Source organism: Tachyglossus aculeatus, chromosome 19, assembly GCF_015852505.1.
Source record: "Tachyglossus aculeatus isolate mTacAcu1 chromosome 19, mTacAcu1.pri, whole genome shotgun sequence".
Classification (NCBI taxonomy): Eukaryota; Metazoa; Chordata; class Mammalia; order Monotremata; family Tachyglossidae; genus Tachyglossus; species Tachyglossus aculeatus.
In genome coordinates this window covers 14,899,503-14,915,413 of record NC_052084.1, presented here as the reverse complement: position 1 = coordinate 14,915,413, position 15,911 = coordinate 14,899,503, and the positions used below count along the sequence as shown (strand labels likewise).

Genomic DNA, 15,911 nt, shown 5'->3' with positions numbered 1-15,911 from the left:
TGCGCTGGGGCTTGTGCCCGACTCTGGGCGTGCCCGTCTTACCTTCCCGCGGGGCGGCAGCTGGGCCCTGGCCATTCGACACATTCGATAACTCCTTGGGCTTGACCCCAGAGGAGGCATCAAAGATCTGGGAGGGCGAAGAGGCCTGGTGCTAGGGGGACAGAGGGGATGGCCTCCACCCTTTCGCCCCAGAGCTGGGCTGCCTCGGAGGGCAGCGGGGAGTTGAGGAAGGTTGGACGGACAGACGGGCAGGTGCACTGCCAACCCACCACCACCACCACCACCACCACCGCCACAAATACACAGGCACACGGGCTGAGGCTGGGAGCGTCAAATTTCCTGAAACGGGAGCTGACAGAAGCGAGCCGGGAGCGGAGCCGAGATTCACCCCGCGCCCCCACGCCTTCCCCGCCGGACGGGATGTGTGGGGCCGTCCGGCGTCTCAGCTGGTCCTCTTCAGCACGTGAATGAAGTAGCAGGGCGTGTGGGCCTGGCCCGGCTGGTAAGGTTTGAAGTCTCCCAGGACGCTGTGCTGGCACTTGCCGTCGAAAGCCCCGCGGAGCAGCTCCGTGAAGGGCTCCAGGCGGTGCGGGTAGTATGACAGGCGGAACTTGCTGTGGCGGGGAGGAAGGCCCGGGGTCAGGGGCAGGGCAGCCGCGCGCGGGAGGGCGAAACGGGGGAATCGGCAGGCAGGAGGTTGGGTGAGGACGGGGCTCCCCCCCATCCCGGCCCTCCACCCTCCACGCGGCGGCTACCTCATGCCTGGGCTGCCGTCGTGCCCGGCCCCGGGCACCTGCACCGTGTAATCCAGCGTCACCATGTGAGCGGCGTTGTTCACCAACAGCACCGACGTGGTAATGTCTTTGGTCAAGTCACTCTGCAGGCGGCGTGGGGGAACGTGCTCGGGTCCCCTGCACCGAGCTTTCCCCCAGACCTCTCCCCGCTCCTAGGCTCCCCCTAAATTGGTTTCCCGCCCCCCGTCCCCTGCTTCTCGTTGGCACCTCCCCACGTTTGGGGGGGCGGGGGTTGCCCGCTTTCTCACAGCCTCCGCCGCCCCCTCCTCCTGACCGCAGCCCCACACCTTGTAGTAGATGTTCTTCCCCGGGGGGGCACAACCGGTGCTGAGGATGTGGTCGTAGTTCCTGTGATCGATCACCATGACCCCCCCGGGCCGCACCATGCCCGCGATGTTGCGCAGTGCCCGCCTGTGGTCGCTCCGGTCCCCTGGGTGTGCGGACACACGGACTCTGCTCAGCACGGCCGCCCTCGCTCCGGGGCCGGGGCGGCACGTGACTCGGGCGGGGAGGGAGGAGGAAAGGAGGCCGTGCGCGCCTGACGAGCAGGGGTCCTTGACCCAAGAGCGGGTAAGGCCACAGTCCCGTGTCTCACCTTTGCTGTCGGGCAGGTGGGCAAAGCTGTTGCCCAGGCAAATGACGGCATCGAAGCCCGCACCAGGCCGTGGCACATCCTTGTCCAGGGTCAGCCAGTTGGCCTCCTCAATGACTGTGGGGAGGTGGGGGAAACTGTTATCATGGGAATCACCGCCCCCCAGGCCCACCGGGTCTCTCTACATTTGCCCCACTTACCCTCTGTTCCCCACTCCCCACCCAAGCCTCAGTTTCTCCTTCGGAGAGGGAGCGGATCTTCCATGAGACAGAGTAGGGAAGAGACGGTGGCAGGGCCGGGAGGTAGGGGGGTCACCTCTGACCAACCCAACTCTCTGGGGTCAAAGGCCGGGGATAATCCGGGTCGGACCGCTGATCCTGACCTTACAATCCACCGGGCGCAGATGGCCGCGGGAGCCGCAAACTATACCGGCCTCATCTCGGCTCAATTCAAACCGCCGGGAGCTGGCAGAGTGTGCCGCGGGGGAGGTGGGCGGAGGCCGCTGGCTGCTCACTTCACCATTTCTGGTTCCCTCACGGAGGAGGCTTGGCTTGGGTAACGCCAAGGCCCCCCCGCACGGTCCTGGGCACTTTGGGGCCTGGCAGCTCCAGAAGCAGGGCCGTTGGCACCGCTAGCCGACTCAGGCGCTCAAAAGCAAGGCTGCTGGCACCACTGGCCGACTCAGGCCAAGCACCCTGACCCCAATAGGGCCACTGGCAGTCAACCCCCGCTAACACCAATGCTCTGGGCACATTACTCCCCTCCTCAAAAATCTCCAGTGGCTACCAATCAATCTGCGCATCAGGCAGAAACTCCTCACCCTGGGCTTCAAGGCTGTCCATCCCCTCGCCCCCTCCTACCTCATGAGCTCCCTTCTCTCCTTCTCCAGCCCAGCCCACACCCTCCGCTCCTCTGCCACCTCTGCCACCGCTAACCTCCTCACCGTACCTCGTTCTCGCCTGTCCCGCCATCGACCCCCGGCCCACGTCATCCCCTGGGCCTTGAATGCCCTCCCTCAGCCCATCCGCCAAGCTAGCTGTCTTCCTCCCTTCAAGGCCCTACTGAGAGCTCACCTCCTCCAGGAGGCCTTCCCAGACTGAGCCCCTTCCTTCCTCTCCCCCTCTTCCCCCTCTCCATCCCCCCCATCTTACCTCCTTCCCTTCCCCACAGCACCTGTATATACGTATATATATGTTTGCACATATTTATTACTCTATTTATTTTACTTGTACATATCTATTCTATTTATTTTATTTTGTTAGTATGTTTGGTTTTGTTCTCCGTCTCCCCGTTTTAGACTGTGAGCCCACTGTTGGGTAGGGACTGTCTCTATATGTTGCCAAATTGTACTTCCCAAGCGCTTTGTACAGTGCTCTGCACACAGTAAGCGCTCAATAAATACGATTGATGATGATGATAACACCAGGGCGCCGGGCGATACCGAGCAGCCGCCCCAAGCGACCCCACTTTCAGTTTTGCAGGAACAGATATGCCACACCAGGAGACCCATTTAGGTTTTAAGAACAAATAGGCAGAAACAGGACACTAAAATACAGGGCTAATTGGATCAACTCCAAAACCTTGCTGTTGGATCGGAGTGTTGGGTCCAATTTAGGTCATCACACTTTAAAAAGGAGGGGCAGACACTGGAGCCGACACAATGAGAACCACAATGAGAGATTGGAAGACAAGGCCTTGGAAGGTTAAAGGAAGTGAAGGTGTATAGCAAAGCAGAAACAAGGCTAAGAGGAGACACTCTCGGGCCCCCCAACCTCCCTCTCTTACCGCCCCCACCCCCGCAATCACTGTCGGGCAAACAATAATTTTTCTGAGGATGCTGAACCGTTACTTTTCATGTTTGCAGAGGCCTGAACCGGAGAGGTTGACGTCGTAAATAAGAGCTGGGTTAACAGGCCAAAGAAAAATTAGAAGACTCTCAAGTGGATTAGGCATTGCTCTCTTCCTCCCTTCAAAGCCCTACTGAGAGCTCACCTCCTCCAGGAGGCCTTCCCAGACTGCAGCCCCTTTTTCCTCTCCTCCCTGTCGCCCCTCTGCCCTACCTCCTTCCCCTCCCCACAGCACTTGTATATATTTGTACATATTTATTACTCTATTTTACTCGTACATATTTGCTGCTCTAGTTTATTAATGTCGTGCATATAGCTATAATTCTATATATTCTGATGGTCTATATATTTTGACACCGGTCTACACGTTTCGTTGTCCGTCTCCCCCTCCCAGACCGTGAGCCCCTTGTTGGGTAGGGACTGTCTCTGTTGCCAACTTGTACTTCCCAAGCGCTTAGTCCATTATCATCATCATCATCATCAATCGTATTTATTGAGCGCTTACTATGTGTAAGTGCTTGGGAAGTACAAGTTGGCAACATATAGAGACAGTCCCTACCCAACAGTGGGCTCACAGTCTAAAAGGGGGAGACAGAGAACAAAACCAAACATACTAACAAAATAAAATAGGATAGATATGTACAAGTAAAATAAATAAATAAATAAATAGAGTAATAAATATGTACAACCATATATCCATATATACAGGTGCTGTGGGGAAGGGAAGGAGGTAAGATGTGGGGGATGGAGAGGGGGACGAGGGGGAGAGTCCAGTGCTCCACACACAGTAAGCGCTCAATAAATATGATTGAATGAATGGCTAGGCAGCGGGAAGAGGCTATGGAATCACGAGTTCTGCGATTCTGTTCAAATAGGAGAGAGATTCACTGGTCTGATAAGATTAAATCTGTAGGAAGCGGAGGGGGCTGAGTCAGATGATCTGAGGGCTCTCCCAGCTTTAGGGTGAGCCCCCTCCGCGCCCCTCCAAATACTGGATTTTATCATCCCATCGGGGCACCTCTTCTGAAGAGGAGGGGAAAGGCGAGGGGTCTCTTGGACTCGGCACCTTTCCCCTGGGAAGACCCGAACTGGACGGGACCTCCAGGGATAGGGTGGAGAGGAAGTTTCTGAACGACCTGCCCACTGTTGGGTAGGGACTGTCTCTATATGTTGCCAACTTGTACTTCCCAAGCGCTTAGTCCAGTGCTCTGCACACAGTAAGCGCTCAATAAATACGATTGATTGATTGACCCCCAGGGTGGTGATAGCCTCTTCTTACCCCTTTGGGGGAGGAGGCTGTCGGGCCCTAGGGAGACCCTGAAAAGGCTAAGGACCCCCGTGCAGGTAGGTACAGTTCCAGATAGCCCCTCTCTGTTGAGTAAGCTGTTCCCACCCCTTCGGCTCGCCTCCCCCGGGTTACTGTGTCCCTCTCGGCCCTCCGCCTCCCTCAGGGCCCCCCACCCTCACCCCCGTACCCCACTTGTCAAAGGCTGGCTCGTGCCTCCGGTTCCAGCGCTCCTTCAGGGCGTATTTCAACATCTTGTCGCTGGCGTCCACGCTGGTCACGGTGAAGCCCTCCTCCACCAGCATGATGGAATCCACCCTGCAGACCAGGGGGCGCGGGAAGAGAGCGGGGGCCCGGGGGGAAACTGAGCCGTGGTGGGGCGGTCAGGGGATGGGGGTCGGCGAGAGGAGGGGAGTCGTGGGGCGGGCCTGAAAGGAGGACTTGAGAAGTGAGGAGGGCAGGGTCCAAGAGGTAGCCCCCCACCGTCTGTGTCCCCTTGGGCCTTGCCCTCCGCGCAGGCCCAGGCCAATGTTTTCCCACCTTTCTGGGCCTTCTCCTGGTCTCGGGCCTTCCCCAGGCCCCACCGCCCGCCCCGGCCTCGCCCCCCGCCCCCGGGCGAGGCGGCGCCCGGCCTCACCCGGTGCCACAGGCCACGTCGAGGACCTGCTGGCAGCTGTGCTGCCTGAGCAGGCCGAGCAGCCAGGCCTTGTACTCGGCCGTGCGGCTGCGGGTGTCCCCGATGTACAGCTGCCACACCCGGGCGGCCTCCCCGTCGGCGTACTGGTCCGGCAGGCCCTCGGCCGCCACCCCCAGGGACCGGCTCCGGTACACGCTGTCCACCATGCCGCTGCCCTCTGCCCAGCCCCCGCCTGGGCCCCTGCACCTTTATACCGACTCTGCCCGTGAGCCCGGCCTGCCCGGGCGGCCCTGCCCAATGGCGGGCCAAGGCCCAGGCCCGCCCCCCGACAGCTGCTCCCTCCGGGCATCGGCCGCCTGGGCCCCGGCCTGGGCCCGGGCCAGGGGAGCCGGTGACCCCCAGGCCGGGGGCCGGCTGGGCCGGGCCTGGCAACGAGGTAGGAAGGGGCGGGCACCGGAGCGGGCCCGGGCTGTCCAGGAAGAGCCGCGTCGGGACAGTAGGGTGACGGGATTTACTCTGAACTGGCTCCAGGCCACCAGCTCCCTGGAAGTGGGCCGGGAGGAGTCTAAAGGCCTCCCCAGGGAAGCAGGAGGTGGGGATCGCGGGCAGGTGTTGGCTCGGTGGCAGCACTGCCAAGGCGGCTGACTGTCCTGTCCCCGCCCCCCTTTTTGCTCTGACTTCCTGCCCAGGTGGCTCCTCTGCCCACCGCAGTCGGATGGACAGGAGACCTGAGACGATCCCCACCAGGTGTGGGAAACCTCCCCCACCGGGTCTGCCCCTTCGTCCTGGCAGCGTGGGAGACCGTGAGGGGCCCTGAGGGAGGGCTGGGAGTGGAGGTTATCAGCTTCTGGGATGGGGGCTGGAATTGCAGTTCTAACCAGGGAGGGACTCGATGACCAGTTCGGGGTCACGGGTATGAAAAACGGGATCTGGCTTACCTATTCAGGCTGTAAATTTCAGGCTGCTACAGAGAGAGAGAGAGAATATGAGACTATGTGGGTGGTGGGCAAGGGGAGAGAAGTCTGAGAATCCAACTCTTTCCCCACGGCACGGGTCGGGGGAAACGGAGCCAAGGCTGACGGAAGAAAGAGGAAGGGTTGGATTTTTAGCAGGGGGTTTATTTGAGATTGTGGCCGAACGCCAGTACCCTACATTTTTGGGGGTGGAGGCGGAAGGGGGCCTGGGGGCATGTGAATGGCGGGTTAGAGTTGCGGGGTTGACTGACATTCAAGGGTGGGGGCGAGGAAGAAATGGGAAGGAGGCAGGCTGGGGAGGCGAAGGCAGCCACTGGGACAAGGGCGGAGAAAGCGGGATGGGTTTGTGCCGGAGCCTCCTTAGGCCCAGGGGCCTGGCCCCGGTCCCGGTTTCCAGGCAGGCAGAGCCGCGGAGGCCGGCCAGGTGGAGTGCACTGGGCGGGGGGTAGAGGTGGGACGGAGGTGGTGGCCTCAGCAGCGGTTCAAAGAGCAACGAGGTGGGGGGGTAGGTTGGGCTGAGACCAACCGCCGCTGCTGCTGCAGCAGCTGGGGATTGGGCAGGGAAGTCAACGCCCCAGGAAAAGGGCAGGAGCCGCCGAGACCCTGCCAGCCCAGCTTCACCGCATGGGCACGCAGAAACGCCACGAGGCTGCGGCAATGGGTCAGGAGCACCCTCACTGAGGATCTGCCCCCCAGGCCCTCTCACCACAGTAAGGGTTTTAAGATCAAGACCCAGAGATGTAAGGCCCGTTAGAGGCCGGGCCCATCTTGACCCCCTAAGGTTGTTGGTGGTGATCCCTTTCCCTTTCCTGGACTGTTTCTGAAAAAAAATCACCCCTTTCCCCATCAAGTGTCCTGGGATATTGCTGGGGGGGGAAATGGGGCAGAGGGGAGAACTGAGCCTTAACTGAGCCTGCTGACTGGCTTCCCAGGCCTAGCCCCACACCCAAGCTTGTCTCAGAAGAGACGGTCAGATCGGGTCAGACCGTGATTAGAAAATAGCTTGAGGTAAGACAGACCCCTTCGGGGCCCAGGGGGACAGAAGGCGTCGCCAAGCGACCCTTCTGGGAAGCTCCTTGAGGGCAGGGATCGTGTCCGCTCTATTGTCCTCTCTCAAGCACTTAGTACGGTGTTCTGTACACAGTAAGTTTTCGTAAATACCACTGATTGACAGAACGGGGGTGGGACTAACCCATCTTCGGTTGTTCTATAGGGGCACAGTTGTGGCTGCAAGCCGTTTTCTTTCTCCTCTTTGAAAAGGGGAGAACATGCTTAACGCCAAAGGAGCCGTTACTGCCAGGTGTGGGGGATGGAGGCCCTCCTGGCACCCCCGGGGAAGGGACGCTGGAGACGGGCTTGGCTTTGGGCCCAGCTTCCCCCGCCTCCAGGGCAGCACCCGGCGTGCCTCGATGGAGTTGGCGAGGCTCTGCCCCCTCCCTGACCCTCAGCAGTCTCTGCCCGTCCTCTGGTTCCTCGGGGACACCGCATCCTCAGCTTCTCGTGTCGTGTCGGGAGGGGGGTGGGGGGAAGCGGCCTGGTCTGCCAGCTAAGCGGGGGCGGCATCCTCCTCGGCCTGTCCACGCGGCCTGGGGGAGCAGGAGGCAAGAGGACGGCAGGAACAAGGGTCAAGAGCGGCAGGCTGAGCACTGGGGAGCTGGTAAACACTTTACACAAGGAACAAGTTGGAAGAGGGACAGGGAGGGAGGTGGCCGTCCACCGTCCAACCTGGGCAGGAAGGAGGGGAGCCGAAAGGGAGGCAACAGGGGGGCAGGGAGAGGCCTGTGGGAACAACGGCAGCTGTGGCCGTTGCCCCACGCACGGGGTTGTTTGCTTCTAGTTCTAGCCTCTTTCAGTTGATTTAGTACTAGCTAGCTCCGTACCCCTTCAGCCCTTGATTTTTTTCACCCCACCCAGACTACTTCAGAATATGTCCTTAATCCTCGTCCTTTTCCCAATAATAATAATAATGGTGGCATTTCTTAAGAGCTTACTATGTGCAAGGCACACAGTAAGCGCTGGGGAGGATACAGGGTAATCAGGTTGTCCCATGGGGGGCTCACAGTCTTCACCCCCATTTGACAGATGGGGGAACTGAGGCCCAGAGAAGTGAAGTGACTTGCCCCGAGTCACAATGCTGACAAGTGGAGGAGTCAGGATTTGAACCCGTGACCTCTGACTCCAAAGCCCGGGCTCTTTCCACTGAGCCACGCTGCTTCTCGTGGCTCACCTTAGTGATTGATTTTAATGTCTGTCTCCTCCTCTAGCCTGTAAACTCTGTGAGCATAGATGGGGCCTACCAACTCTACCGCACTGTCCCAGGCACCTAATAGCATTGTATACACATTAAGCGCTCAGTAAATGCCACTGATTGATTGGAGAGAGTAAGTCACCTTTAAATCTTCTTGGTTCCCCAGTCCATCACAGAAGATAAAATTCCTGAACGGATGTATTTCCCCCGCCTTCCTCTGTCTGTCGGAGACCTTCGCCCTTCCCCTTCTCTCCAATCAGCAGCCTGGCCAACTCGGCCCAGAGGCACCAAGACGACTCGGTAGTTTGAGCGAAAAGCCCAAATAATTTTACTCTGCCCGCTGAGTGAGGCAGGTTAACCGTTCCTGGCAGACAACAAGACAGCCCGCCTCCCCTCGCCCGCTGCCGAACTAAGTCCAGACCTCAGGGAACTGTGGTGCTCTAAGTGGAGTCCTGATTGCCCCTGATGGAGGGGACGGGGCGGGGGAGAGAAATAAAGAGGGAAGGTGGTGGGGAGAGGAAGGAAAAGAGTAGAGGGGAGAGTAAAAGAGAAAGAGGAGAAGAGGGAGCATGATATAGCAAGGTTGCCGTTGGTTCTGCCTCTAGCTCCTGGACCCACTAGGTCATCTTCCCGGCCCCACCGAGCCGACTCCAGCGTGAAGCCTGAAGAGATGGGGTCAGGGACCCTCCTCGCCCTCCCCAAAGTCTTTCTTTAGTCCTTTCCAGAGTAGACCAGCTCAGGGGCTAGGTGGGGAGGGAGCCAGAAGGCAGGAGTGTCGTGCTGCTCCTCGGAGACCTGTACGGTCTGTGTGGCGCCCAGGACTCGCGGGGGGCCTCTGGGAGGCGGCGGCACGGCCCCGAGGGAGGCGTGGGCTCGGCGGGGCAAGGGGACCGCCCCCGAGCTGCGGCTGCTGCTGAGGACCCGCCCCTCCTCGAACGGAGGGGTTTGCCCAGGCCGTGGCTCTCGGCCTTCTCAGTCAAGGGGGTGTCTCCCCCGTTTCACAGAAGGGCCCCGGGGACTCCCCGCCGCTCGGGGCCGGTCGAGGCGTAGAACTACAGTTCATCCATGGGGCTGTGTGGGAGCGGGGTGGCTTTCTGGACCCCCTCGTCTTCCTCTGCCTGGGCAGTCTCTGGGCCGGGGCCGCCGGGGTCGCCCCCAGGCTCCTTCCTCAGCTTCTGGCTCCTCCCGCCCGACGCCTTTCCCTTGCCGCCCTTTTTCTTGGCCTTCTTCCCCGCCAAGGCCGCCGTATCCCCTTTCTTGCTGGACCACTTCTCGGCCAGGCAACCTACGGGCAGTAGGGAAGAGAGCCTTTCCCTTCTCCTTCTCCCCTTGCTCTCTCTCCCTCGCCACCTTCCCCTCGGCCTCCCTCCCTCCCTGCCGCCAGGTGGGTCCCCCCCCGACCAGCCTGACACTCACTCGTGTCCTTCCCCTTCAGCACGTGGTTGGCACAGAGGAACAGGGTGAGATCCTCCTCCTGGTGGTGCCGGTACCAATCCTCAATCACCTCTTCGAACTCTTCCACCAGCACGTCACACTGGTGGGAGGAGAGAGAGCCCCCCGCTCACAACCGTCTCCTGGCAGGACCCCCGCTCCTGGCAGGGCTGAACAGGCAGGGAGGCTCAGCCCCACAGCGATGTGCTGGCTGGCTCCCCGAAGCCTGAATCTTGCCAGCTTGCCCACGGCCCAGCTGCCGGGAGCCTGCGCGTCACGGCGCCCGGCGAAGACGTCCTTCCGTCTCCCTCGGGACGCAGCCCCCAGCCGGCCCGGGCCCAGCGGGCGCCTCAGACTGAGGCGAGGAGGAGGGAAGTTCCCGGGCCTGTACCTGTTTCTTGAGGTCGGCCACTTCGGCGGAGGTCTCGTTCCACAGCTCGTAAGGGATGTCCATCACCACCTTCACCCCCTTGTGCACCAGGTTGTGAAGCGTCTCAAACGTCTCGGACATGCCCTGCGGGGACGGAGTGAGGAAGGGAGGTAGAACTGGGTCCTCCCCTTCTCTGTCCCTCCCAGTTCTCTTCCAATCACCTCTCCTCTTTCCCTCCTCCTCCTCCTCCTCCTCCTCCCCCGAGTCTGTGCCCTTCGTCTCTTATCCACTTCCCTTCTCCGGGGCGCTGGGAGGCTACTGGGGAAGCCCCGAGTGCGAGCACCGACCGTGAAAGAATGGCCAGGCTTAGGCTCGGGGGGAAGCTGCTGGTCCGGGTGGGAGTATGGCCATTCTGGGGCTCGTGGCACTCCCGCGGGATGAATCCCAAAGACCTTTCCCGTACGTCTGTGGGGGCCGCTGGGTCCAAGACTTCCAGAATAACGAGAAGCAACTGCTTAAGGACGACACGTGTTCCTCCTGGAACTCAAGGGCAGCTCAGCTGGAACCAGCCCAGTTGAAACAAACGATCGGGCCAGGCGGAGGCCCGCCTTCTCAGGAACTCCACCTGTGAGGGGCTTAAGTCCCTGGTCTCCACCCAAAAACCTCCCCGTTCCCCAAAATAACCCTCACTTCCTCCTGCAAGCTTTCAGATGAAAATGCTCTTTTGCGACCTCTGGGGCCGCAGACCGACCCCTCTTCCTTCCCTGCTAAGATCTCGAGCCCGGGTCACTCGAGGCAGGGAGCGGGGAGGGCACGGGGAATCAGTAAAGGTCGGGAGGCGGGAAATCTGGGGAAAAGACCTCCCAAGGCGAGTCGGCAATCTCGCCCACACAGACGTAGGTGAGCTGCTTCTCTTCCGCGAACTGCCCCGGAGGGAGAGAGGGAAGGGCGCGGGACCAACCTTGGCAAACCTGTTGCTGCCAGTCCTTTCTTTGTGCAGGCTGTAGTCCAGTAGCCTCTTACAGATGGTTTCGGTAACCTCGATTAACCGGAGGTCCCTGAGGAGGCAAACGCAAACCGGTGCGTCCGAGTCCTCCGTCACCTCCCGCAGTTGACCCCGCCCTTTGTTGACATCCATCTTAAAGGCTCTTTCCCGACAGGGCACTATAATCGTGGGATTAACTGTGCGACTGGCCTGTCTTGCCATTCGGACTGTGGACGCCCCGAGGGCAGGGACCGTATCTGTTTCCATCGTGGCTCCGGTGATGAATCCTGTGCCTGATTTGGGCTCGCCACTGGGTTGTGTTTCCCCTCCATCTTGTGGAGGGTCTGGTCAACGGGTCCTACACCTGTCAACAACAATCCCACCCATCCACCCGACCCTCTTGCGGGGGAGAACCGGGGGAAAACTCCACCCCAGACAGGGGTCCAAAACAGAACTGAGCGGGGAGAGGAAAAGGGAGGGGGCTGAAGCAGCGTGGCTTAGTGGCTAGAGCCACGGGCAAGTCACTTAACTTCTCTGTGCCTCAGTCACCTCATCTGTAATATGGGGATTAAGAGTGTGGATCCCCTGTGGGACCGTGTCCAACCTGATTAACTTGTAGCTACCCCCGTGCTTAGAACAGTCTCAGCACATACTAAGCACTTCACAAGGACCATAATCATCACCCCAGTCCACTTACGATTTGGTGTACTTAACCCCGGAAGCCTTTCGGTCCAGGATGCCATAGCCCGTGTCAATCACTTCCTTGGTTTTCCCGGTTTCTTCAAAGGCCGACTTCAGCTCCACAGCCACGTACTTACACACTTAAGGGTTGGGGGAGGAAAAGCAGAGCCCAGCCGGGTAAGAAGAGACTGCCAGTTGACATCTGGCTCCACTCTTCCCCTCTCCACACCCTGATTCCTTAACCATCAGGAAGCTCCCAAACTATCTGGTTATTTTGAGGGTTCAGTGTATTACCAATGCCACAGCGCTCCACCTCGCTGCCCTCTGTCCTCTTATCGCCTTCACTCCCCTGCTCATGTCTTTCGTCTCATCTTCCTGGCTCCTTCCCTCCCTCCTCCCGGCCCACCTCCGTGCATTTGGATAAGCCCCACGGGCTTGGCGTACCCTGCCGATGCCCAGCCAACGAGCCAACCCCTGCTTCGATACTTGCTCCCGTCCAGATTCCCTCTAGGGATCCCACCCGGAATCGGATGCTTGGAGACGCCCCCCTCTCCTCCTCCCGCCGCTGAAGACTCCCACAACTGGACTACCCTCTTTCCCTGAGCAGGTCGCCATCCTTTCAACACGTTTAGGCCTGTGGCGCTGACTCTGGGCCGAACTCTTCATCCAGCTGGGTGTCTGGCTACTGTTAGCACCCACACACCCTTATTAATATGCAGTCAGGAGATGCCCGAGGGCTGCATTTTGGCATGCCCAAGGAAGACTTTGACACTGGAGGACCTTTCTTTCTTTTTTTTCAGTATCAGTGAAACTTCCTTCAGGAAGAGTACTCTGAGAGGGTCAAGCCACAAGAATAAAAAGGGAAACCTGCGGGCCTCTGCGTATCAGACTACGGAGGGAAGAGGAACCGAAACCACAGAGTGACTAAAGAAAGGGACAGGAAGGGTTCAATGTCTTGCTCTCTTCTCCGGGCTGTGGGAGGGAGAGAGAGGGACTCCAGGGTGAGGGATAGGTGTATGAAAAAGCATGAAACCTCGGGAGGGTGATTTTTGTAGGAAAACTAAGTTTCTAGGAAACAGGAGAAAGATACGAATATGTGTGCATGTGTGCCACCTGCCTTGACGGAAGCCAAGATGGGCTTGGTTAGGAATGGGGTGGGCTGATGCTACAATTTTGGTCCAGGAAACACCATCTTAGGGGCTCCCTGGGCACCCTTAAGGTGCCTTAGAGAAGCAGCGTGTCTCAGTGGCAAGAGCCCAGGCTTGGGAGTCAGGTCATGGGTTCAAATCCCGGCTCCGCCGCTTGTCAGCTGGGTGACTTTGGGCAAGTCACTTCACTTCTCTGTACCTCAATTACCTCATCTGTAAAATGGGGATGAAGACTGTGAGCCCCACGTGGGACAACCTGAAGACCTTGTATCTACCCCAGCGATTAGAACAGTGCTTGGCACATTGTCAGCGCTTAACAAATACCGTTATTATTACTACCCAATATCCCGCGAGGGGCATCTGGGAAACACGGGTCCTACTGGACGCGGTTAAGCGCTTAGTACATTGTTCTGCACACGGTAAGCGCTCAATAAATACGATTGAATGAATGAATGAAATTTTGATTTGATTGCACTGTACCTAAACACGCATTTAGCACAGTGCTTGGCAGACAGTACGTTCTTAATGAAAACCACGATTGCTATTATGGTCAACTCAAGCCCGGGTCTTGGGCACGTAAATCCGGGCTACTGGGCAGGGGTGTGTGTGTGGTGTTTTCGGCCCTCCCAAATAATAATAACAATGGTACTTGTTAAGCAATTACTATGTGTCAAGCACTGATCTAAGTGCTGGGGTACATATAAGAGGTTATCAGGTTGTCCCACGTGGGGCTCCCAGTCTTCATCCCCCTTTTACAGATGAGGGAACTGAGGCCCAGAGAAGTGAAGTGCCTTGTCCAAAGTCACCCGGCTGACAATGATTAGAACCCATGGCCTCTGACTCCCAAGCCTGGGCTCTTTCCACGAATAATAACAGTAATAATAATAATGATGATGGCATTTATTAAGCATTTACTATATGCAAAGCACTGTTCTAAGCGCTAGGGAGGCTACAGGGTGAACAGGTTGTCCCATGGGGGGCTCACGGTCTAATGATGGCCTTTATTAGGCGCTTACTCTGTGCCAAGCACTGTTCTAAGCGCTGGGGAGGTTACAAGGTGATCAGGTTGTCCCACGGGGGGCTCACAGTCTTAATCCCATTTTACAGATAAGGGAACTGTGGCTCAGAGAATAATAATGATGGCCTTTATTAAGCGCTTACTCTGTGCCAAGCACTGTTCTCAGCGCTGGGGAAGTTACAAGGTGATCAGGTTGTCCCACGGGGGGCTCACAGTCTTGATCCCATTTTACAGATAAGGGAACTGTGGCACAGAGAATAATAATAATAATGATGACGGCCTTTATTAAGCAATCAATGAATCAATCGTATTTCTTGAGCGCTTACTGTGTGCAGAGCACAGTACTAAGCGCTTGGCAAGTACAAGATGGCAACATAGAGAGACAGTCCCTACCCAACAGTGGGCTCACGGTCTAAAAGGTGGGCTCACAGTCTAAAAGCGCTTACTCTGCGCCAAGCACTGTTCTCAGCGCTGGGGAGGTTACAAGGTGATCAGGTTGTCCCACGTTGGGGGGGGCTCACAGTCTTCATCCCCATTTGCCAGATGAGGTCACTGAGGCCCAGGGAAGTGACTTGTCCGAAGTCACCCGGCTGACAAGTGGCGGAGGCGGGATTTGAACCCGTGACTTCTGCGTCCCAAGCGCGGGCTCTTTCCACCAGGCCAGGCTGCTTCTCCCCTGGCCCCTTGGCGGCTCCGGTGTTTTTAGACTGTGAGCCCACTGTCTCTATATGTTGCCAACTTGGACTTCCCAAGCGCTTAGCACAGTGCTCTGCACATAGTAGGCGCTCAATAAATACAATTGATGATGATGATGATGTGGGCCCTTTGTCCCGGTGCCCTCCCCGTGGCCCAGCTCACCCTCGCACTTGCTGGGCAGGCGGACCCAGTCGGTTTCCTCGGCGGTGGCCGGGCCCAAGCGAGGCAGGAGCAGCAGGAGCAGGAAGGGGAGGTGCAGATGGCCCAGGCCGGGAGGCAGAGGCTCCATGGAGGAAAAGAGGCGACCCACCTGATGGGCCACTGGGCCACACCAGGGCCCAGCCCCAAACCAGGCCCCAAACAGCATCCCACTTCCGCTGGCGCCCACGTGCTCCCCGTAACCCCGGCAACGAGGCTCCCCTCGGCCCGCCCCCCGCCCGCGGGGGCCAATCACGCCTGGCGGCCGAGCCGGCCAATGAGCTCTCGCCATGGCGCCGCCCGCGGGCCAATGAGAGGGGGCGGGCTCCCGGCCCTCGCCCAATAGGAGCGCGGAGAGTGGCAGCCGGGCCTGGGAGCGAGCGGGCGGGAGGGACGTCGAGGGAGTGGGGCCACCTTATAATAATTATAGAGATACAATTATGTTATTATTAAAGCACGTTGTAATAATATACAATATTAGTGTATTATTTTAGTGTTGTAATAACAATAATCGTGATATAAATATGTAATACTAATAATCTTACAATAATACAATTAATAATTAATTGCATATATTATGTTGTTATTGTTATTATAACACTAAAATAATATTGCATAAATTATTATGTACAACAAAATAATATTGTACATAATAGCAACATATGCAGTTATATTATTATTGTTATTATTATAACACCTTATAATAATATACAATACTATTCTAGTGTTATAACACTAAAATAATATTGCATAAATTATTATACACAACAAAATGATATTGTACATAATAGCAACATATGCAGTTATATTATTATTGTTATTATTATAACACCTTATAATAATATACAATACTATTCTAGTGTTATAATAACACTAAAATAATATTGCATAAATTATTATACACAACAAAATGATATTGTACATAATAGCAACATATGCAGTTATATTATTATTGTTATTATTATAACACCTTATAATAATATACAATATTATTCTAGTGTTATAAT

At 57.3% G+C, this 15,911-nt stretch overlaps 2 protein-coding genes across 3 annotated transcripts; both read right to left on the bottom strand.

Annotated features, from left to right (window-relative positions):
* Window positions 1-316: 316 nt before the first annotated feature.
* GNMT (glycine N-methyltransferase) lies at window positions 317-5,362 on the bottom strand. Its single transcript, XM_038760815.1, has 6 exons — window positions 5,156-5,362; window positions 4,709-4,836; window positions 1,390-1,503; window positions 1,082-1,224; window positions 756-877; window positions 317-614 (listed from the first exon to the last, which is right to left on the bottom strand). The coding sequence occupies exons 1-6, from the start codon at window positions 5,359-5,361 to the stop codon at window positions 443-445; spliced, it is 885 nt and encodes a 294-aa protein (XP_038616743.1). The 5' UTR covers window position 5,362; the 3' UTR covers window positions 317-442.
* A 456-nt stretch (window positions 5,363-5,818) lies between these two features.
* CNPY3 (canopy FGF signaling regulator 3) lies at window positions 5,819-15,054 on the bottom strand. Of its 2 annotated transcripts, none has more exons than XM_038760816.1 (6): window positions 14,869-15,054; window positions 11,861-11,984; window positions 11,140-11,236; window positions 10,200-10,322; window positions 9,794-9,911; window positions 5,819-7,715 (listed from the first exon to the last, which is right to left on the bottom strand). In XM_038760816.1, exons 1-6 carry the CDS (start codon window positions 14,993-14,995, stop codon window positions 7,420-7,422), a joined length of 885 nt encoding a protein of 294 aa, XP_038616744.1. In that variant the 5' UTR covers window positions 14,996-15,054; the 3' UTR covers window positions 5,819-7,419. The 2 variants fall into 2 exon arrangements, with proteins under 2 accessions (XP_038616744.1, XP_038616745.1); XM_038760817.1 differs by lacking the exon at window positions 5,819-7,715 and adding an exon at window positions 8,682-9,662.
* Window positions 15,055-15,911: the final 857 nt, after the last annotated feature.